Consider the following 6,425-nt stretch of genomic DNA (forward strand, 5'->3'; position numbering starts at 1 on the left):
TAATGACCACTGTACTGAACAGGGCAGAGTGGTTTCAGCAGGTCATTAGTTTATGCTGCTATCCTGGGAGACTTCTCATTTCTCTGTCAGGTACATCAAGCAGTAAAATAACCTGTCACTGCTGTGGGATCCTGTTACCTGTCAGCACAGCGACACAGACAGAAGGCTGGCACAGTTGTGAACTGATGTAATTGTCTCAGTGACATCCTGCTCCTTTCTCACAGTGTTCAGAGCAATTGCTCTGAAATGGGGATTTGAGAGTAAAGATCAGGTCTGTGTGAGGTGTTGTGTGAGCTGCATCTGTGTTATCCTTCTACTAAATGATCACAGCTCATAATATTAAATCAGCACAGCTATATTGCGGTGCAGGAATTCTAACAACACAAAGCAGTTATGGGGACAGAGGTCCCAGAGGAACAGCAAATTTAAAACACGTGCAAAGTTTCTGTCCTTGGACTAGAGCTGTATTTTAGATATGGTTACTGCCATTTGTGAACTGTTATTTTTTTCCCCATTGAATTGCAAAAGGAGATCTCTAAAAAAAAAGCTGGCTCTGACTATTTTAGTACAGGGTGTATGAATTATTTTAGGTGCAGATTTTCGTCCCACTGCTTTTAACAGCAACTGTTACACTAAGAGAAGGGAAAGGGACTGCTGTGATTGCATCAAGATGGTTCTTTTTGAAACCCTGGCGGGTGTGGTAAAAAACAAGCATTCCTCCAATTTTCTTGGTTTTGAAGATGACTGGCAAAGAGGAGCTCTGGTGCCTTGTCTTTAATTTCTTTACAAAACTCTTCCAGGTTTTTTTTTGCTGCTTCTAAGATGAAAACCCTCCAGCTCTGTTTTTGTGGGTTTTAGCAAGAATTCATCAGGCATTTGAGTCAGATGTGTCAGGTAATGGAGAGACTGAGGCTTTCCCTTCCCACCGCTCAGGTTTCAGTCTCTGGTGGTGCACAAGACTCAGCCTTACACACCTGACGTTAGCCTTGTCTACTCCCATTCCGAAACTGATGGTTGCAACAATAACAGGGATCTTCTCCTCCATCCATTCATTCTGAATTGAAGTCCTGTCAGCTGGCTTGAGTCCTGGGAAGGGAAAAAGAGAGAAGGAAAAAAACAAAAATCACAAAATAAAAGAAATGAGGATTTTCTTCCTCCTCCATTTCCCCATTGCAAGCCAATTCCCTCATTAGAACTGACTGGTGTATACACTCCTCTCTGCACACATTTAAACTGGCCTGTTATCAAGCAAAAGTCAGCACCAGCTGTTTCCATTCCAAAGAAAAAAGTTCAGATCCTCCCTGGGATAAAAGCTGTTGTTATATTTAGGACATGCAAGATCCAACAAAACCAACAGTTCAGGAGTGAAGAGAGCACCATTTTGTTGGAGGCGCCGCACCTGCCTCACAGATCTGAGTGCTTGAGCATCAGACACATTGTAGGCCATGCCTAGAAATCTGTTTTCTAGGTAGCCCCAACCCAGGCCTTAAAGGTGGTACAGTTCAGTTCCACCAGCTATTGAGAGATGCAGAGGCAGATTCCAGTACCTGCATGATATGCCTTGGCTTTCACTCCTCGATAGCTCAATTCAATGGCCAGCTGGTCACACACATCTCTCATCCTGCAGTATACGATGCCACAACCAGAGTACACCTGGGCAGACAGGAGAGAAAGTCCACGACATTTTCTGAAGCCAATCAACAAAGCTGCAGTCATTTCTATGGTGGAGACAGGAAGGATGCCTAAAGCTCATCTCTTTTCCAGGCCGATTCCCAGCAACTCTAAGATACTGTTGCAGCACAGAAGTAAACCAGACATAAAGAGAGTTTCCTTACAAGGCCTAAACATTGGCCAAATGTGGTCCCCCCATCCTCCTCCTGTGGACACAAGAAGCTGCCGTACAGATATACTCAACTTCTGAGGCTATAACTGAGTTGCTGAGATTTATGTTGGGAATTAGTGTTAAAGCAGGAAATTCAATACACCACTTCAAATCCTTCTGTTCACTCTCGCCACACTAGAAGAGCAGAACACCATCAAACATACAATTGCCTGGAACATGACAAATCAAGACAGAAATGCTAGTCACATATTCCTAATCCAATTTCTTTTAGACCAGTCCCTTTCTGAGGACACTTCTGAAAGGAATGCAGCCTTCACATTCTACTTATTTCAGAGGAACTAAAAAATACGTGAGTGCTTTCCTTCCAGGGACCTCCTCCTTCCCTGCCAGAGACCTGTCAGGACCATACCAACCACTGGAAGGTCAGTGACCATTAGGGTAGATTTTGTTCACTTTAGCCTTTTTTCGTAAATGTAAAACCTACCCCAGTGGTGTTCTTCACTTCAAGTGCCTTCAGACAGAAATCCTTCAAGTTAGCATATGGATCAGTCAGGAGCTCTTTGAACTGCACATCATAGAACAAGTTAGATCTGAAGCAAGGAGTCTTAAACGTGGAAAGTGGCTGCTTTAGCTTAAGTGCTGCCACAATATCCTCCTGGACCTGCTTGGTGGCAGTGGCAGTCAAGGCAACACATGGTGTATTGGGTATGCGAGTGCGCAAGGTGCCCAGCCGTAGGTAGTCAGGTCGGAAATCATGTCCCCACTGGGAGACACAGTGCGCTTCATCGATTATCAGGTAGGACAAGAGGTTTCGGGACACCAGAGAGTTCAGCGTAGGCTGGAAGGAAGAGGCGGCTGCCATCTCTGGAGTGATGTACAGGAGCTTTACTTGGGGCTTCTCACTTGCTAAGTCAGCCAGGATGGTCTTCTTTTCCTGGGCAGAAAGCTTGGAGTTCAGAGAGCAGGCTTTGATCTTCAGAGCCAGCAAGTGATCCACTTGATCCTAGAGTAAATACAAAATCAGATTTAAATAAAGAGCAAATGGAAATAAAGAGAGTTACCATCACAAAAAGTACTACTAGGGAGATCCAGGTGAGGCCCCAACTTCCACCTCCAGGATCAAGTCTCAAGACAACATGCACCTAGTCTGGGTATTTAGAACTTCAACTCTAGATGCCTTTATCTTCATTTCTGAGGATATCTGTCCAGCTCTAGCATCCAACTGCATTTTTTGTGCATCCATTCACTTTAAGACAGTCTTTTTGCTGTTAGGGAACACCAGCAGGGATCTGTGCAAAGTACCTCGTCATAGCCACAGTAAGCTGAAACAAGCCACCAATGTGCCTCAGGATTTACACTATCAAGATGTCACAGATGGAAAATAAGTACCAACACCCCTACAATAACAGAGTGCATTTCATTCCAAAATAGCTAAAGGATGTTATAAACACAGCTGAGAGAGGACAAAATACAAGGATCATTCAAATCACCACTGCAAAGAACCAAGTCTGGATAAGAATCATGCCATGAAAACCAAGAAGAAAACATGGCATCACATCCAGATAAACACTGGGCATACAAATTCATCTCTCTATCCCTACACTGAGCTGTTCACTTGCACTTCACTAGCACATAACATTTCAGAAGATATGAAGAGTCCTGAAAAATGGATCTCTCATTATTTCACTCAATAACTGCTTTCAGTGATTGATTTAACATCCACCATTTTCTGTTCACAAAGTCAACTCAGCGTTCCCTATAATAAACTGCACAGACTAAGCTCTTGAACTTGGCTACACTGAAATACATCATGATCATTTCAGGCATAGCGACCCCATTTCAGGCTTCTTGAGAAGAGCTTGAAAGGTTCACTCTGGCTCTGTTCCCTGAGACTCACTGAGGCCATCTCAGCCTGTTTGTCACTCTGGCACATTCTGCTTCACCTGCAAATCTTACCAGTGGTATTTTTTTTTTAACCTCCATTTCACTGATAAAAATTGTCTGTGCTGGAGCTTAATCAGAAATCTTTGCACTTGCAACAAATTCACTATTTGTGGCACCTTTCTGTGATGTATCACCAAGCCTTAGTTCTTAATGTGTACTACGTTGAGACTGTAAAGGAGTTTAAAAAAATCCACAAAAACCAACACCCAAACCAGCAGCCTACAACACCAGATGTCATGCAGTGCTAATCAGCTGCTTTACAAAAGCCTAAGCAATGTACAGCTGCTCTTACAGGGAAGTGTTTCTCCCAGCAGGGGATGAAACAGTAGAAAAGTCAAAATACAGGAAAAAAGGTCTCTCAGATGAAAGTGCTCAAGGAGCAGCTCTGCTAAAGCAGCTTGTTCAGAAAGACTGACTGCAACAAAAAATCACTTTGATGCAGAACAAATTATGCCTTCAACGGCAACTTCATAATTCCCAGAGTTACTACTTTGTAGGTAAAATGGCAGTTTTCTTCTGGGCAAAGATCCAGTTTGGTCCATTTGAGGTACTCTACTTTGCTGCTTCTGTAGAGCACACTGAGGTAAAATACAATGGGAGAAAATGGAGAAAGGTTCAGTTAATAAAAACCACTAGGTTATTATTGAAGAAGAAAAACCTCCTTTTAGAGAACATCACAGTATCATACCAGAGTTACTCTGCTCTGCAGCAAAGTTGCAGTCTCTTCACTTGTCACCAGGGTATGGAAAACACACTGAGACATCAAGATGAGAATCCAGAGGCAAGCCAACAGCAGAGACTCGTGGACAGAAAGACAAGAGGCAGCTGTGCCTCCAGCGTCTCCCGACCCCCGTCACTGACTGCTTTTCCACAGCCAACAGGAGACAGTTACCTGAATCAGTGCAATCAGAGGTGAAATGACAATGGTGATGCCCACTGCCAGAACTGCAGGAAGCTGGTAGCACAAGGATTTCCCTGCCCCTGTGGGCATGCATACAAAGACATCCTTCTCGCCTGCAAAGACAACAGAAGAAAGCTCAAGGCTACTGTGGTGGCAAGTTCCCAGGGCTCTGTTTCGAGGGGTGGGCACAATGACTTGTAATCTATGAGAAACGGCATATGCGTGTGTGGACCGTGTTGCATACCAACAAAAGACACTTTATTTTAGGTTCTAAAAGCATAGCAATACTTTGCGTGCCTGCAATGGTTTCCTTCAAAGAATCTCTGATTGCTTTGTAAACATTTAGAAACAGCCTCACAAAAGTACCAGAAGATACACAGAAACCAAGATAAAGAGAAGTTAAACAAGTTATTCATGCTAGTTCTTTTCCAGACCAGCTACTTGCTTTCATTTTACAGACCTCCTGTTACCAAATTACCAGACTCATGACAGATCTTTACCACATCCTCTTAAAGTTTATCCCAGAAAGTTACCGTATAAGAAATAAGGGTTGGAAATCTCAACCACATAGATAATATCATGCAGTTGGTAACTACCACTGCACTAAGTGGTATCCACTTCAAGTCAGGGAGATGCACGCAGTGTTAATAGGCAGAGACATCCTGCCAACAACACCGCTTTTGGCCAGTCTGTTGTCACTAGCATGTCCACATAACTGAAAACTGGAACTGTATCCTGAGCGCCGAGTTTGATGCTGTTCTCATTCACACTGAGACACCTGCCAAGGGAGCTGAAGGTTGGCAGCTTGTATGCATGGGTACATTGGTGGGTACATTAACACCAGCAAGATCATGTTTCTGATAATGGCCACATGATTCAGAGAACAGATAACAACTATGCCAGGAAATAAAGTCTTCTACTGGTATCATCTCTGCCTAACATTGTCTACAAGAAGGGCAGGTTTACTCTGAAAACGTATAACTGTAAACAGTTATGACCTCATCTGACCATAAACATGCTGCCAGGTGCCTCCAGCAAAACTGTACTTTAAGGTTTCCTGTTTTCTAGTTGATGCAAAAGTGGTTACAAAACAAATGGAGAGGACAGGCAGGGCAAAGCTGTGCTCAGAGAGCTTGTGTGCAGCACATGCCCATGCTCCTATGCCACGAAATGATCTCAGAGCAGAAGAGGCCTAGGTGGGCTTGGAATGGCAGGTGGTCCTGCCTAGTCCAGGTGATGAGTCTCCTTAAAACCACCCTCACAGGAAGATGGAAAACCAAACGTGTTTCACATCTTCCCGATGCTGAGCCTCACCTCTTGCCACAGTCATGGTTGCGCTTTCCTGCAGGGAGGTCTTGAAAGACTCAAACCCAAAGACCCTTCGCAGTGTTTTCCGGACCCTGCCTTCCAGGCCCGGGGGAGCCGTGCTACTCATCGCAGAGCTGTGAACAGGGACAGGAACCGATGCAAAACCCGAACGCTGCCACCCTCCTCTGCCCCGTCCCGACCTCCTCCCGTGGTTGCCCTGCCAAACTCCCCCCCCTTTTCTTTTTAGCCCCCTCAAGGATGCTGTCCAGGTCCCCTCACTAGAGAGGGCTCCAGTATCGTTTATTCTGAGACAAATCGGCACTGAGGCCTCCCCATGGGCACAGCTGAAGGGAGCCCACGCTGCCCGCCAAACCCGCACCCGACGCGGGGGGTGGGAGGGGAGGAGGCGGAGTTCTCCTCACCCACACC

General features: G+C 45.0%; 1 protein-coding gene across 1 annotated transcript in view; it reads right to left on the reverse strand.

Moving 5' to 3' along the window:
• RECQL5 (RecQ protein-like 5) overlaps positions 1–6,132 on the reverse strand; it is a 37,530-nt gene extending 31,398 nt beyond the window's left edge. Inside the window, exons 1-5 of the mRNA XM_010179922.1 lie at positions 6,003–6,132; positions 4,680–4,801; positions 2,328–2,846; positions 1,548–1,653; positions 975–1,086 (exon numbers count right to left, since the gene is read on the reverse strand). Coding sequence (XP_010178224.1) covers positions 975–1,086; positions 1,548–1,653; positions 2,328–2,846; positions 4,680–4,801; positions 6,003–6,123 — 980 coding nt within the window. The 5' untranslated portion in view covers positions 6,124–6,132. The remainder of the gene's footprint in view (positions 1–974; positions 1,087–1,547; positions 1,654–2,327; positions 2,847–4,679; positions 4,802–6,002) is intronic.
• Positions 6,133–6,425: the final 293 nt, after the last annotated feature.

The sequence above is a fragment of the Mesitornis unicolor genome, unplaced genomic scaffold (genome assembly GCF_000695765.1).
Source record: "Mesitornis unicolor isolate BGI_N332 unplaced genomic scaffold, ASM69576v1 scaffold3870, whole genome shotgun sequence".
In the NCBI taxonomy this organism is placed as follows: Eukaryota; Metazoa; Chordata; class Aves; order Mesitornithiformes; family Mesitornithidae; genus Mesitornis; species Mesitornis unicolor.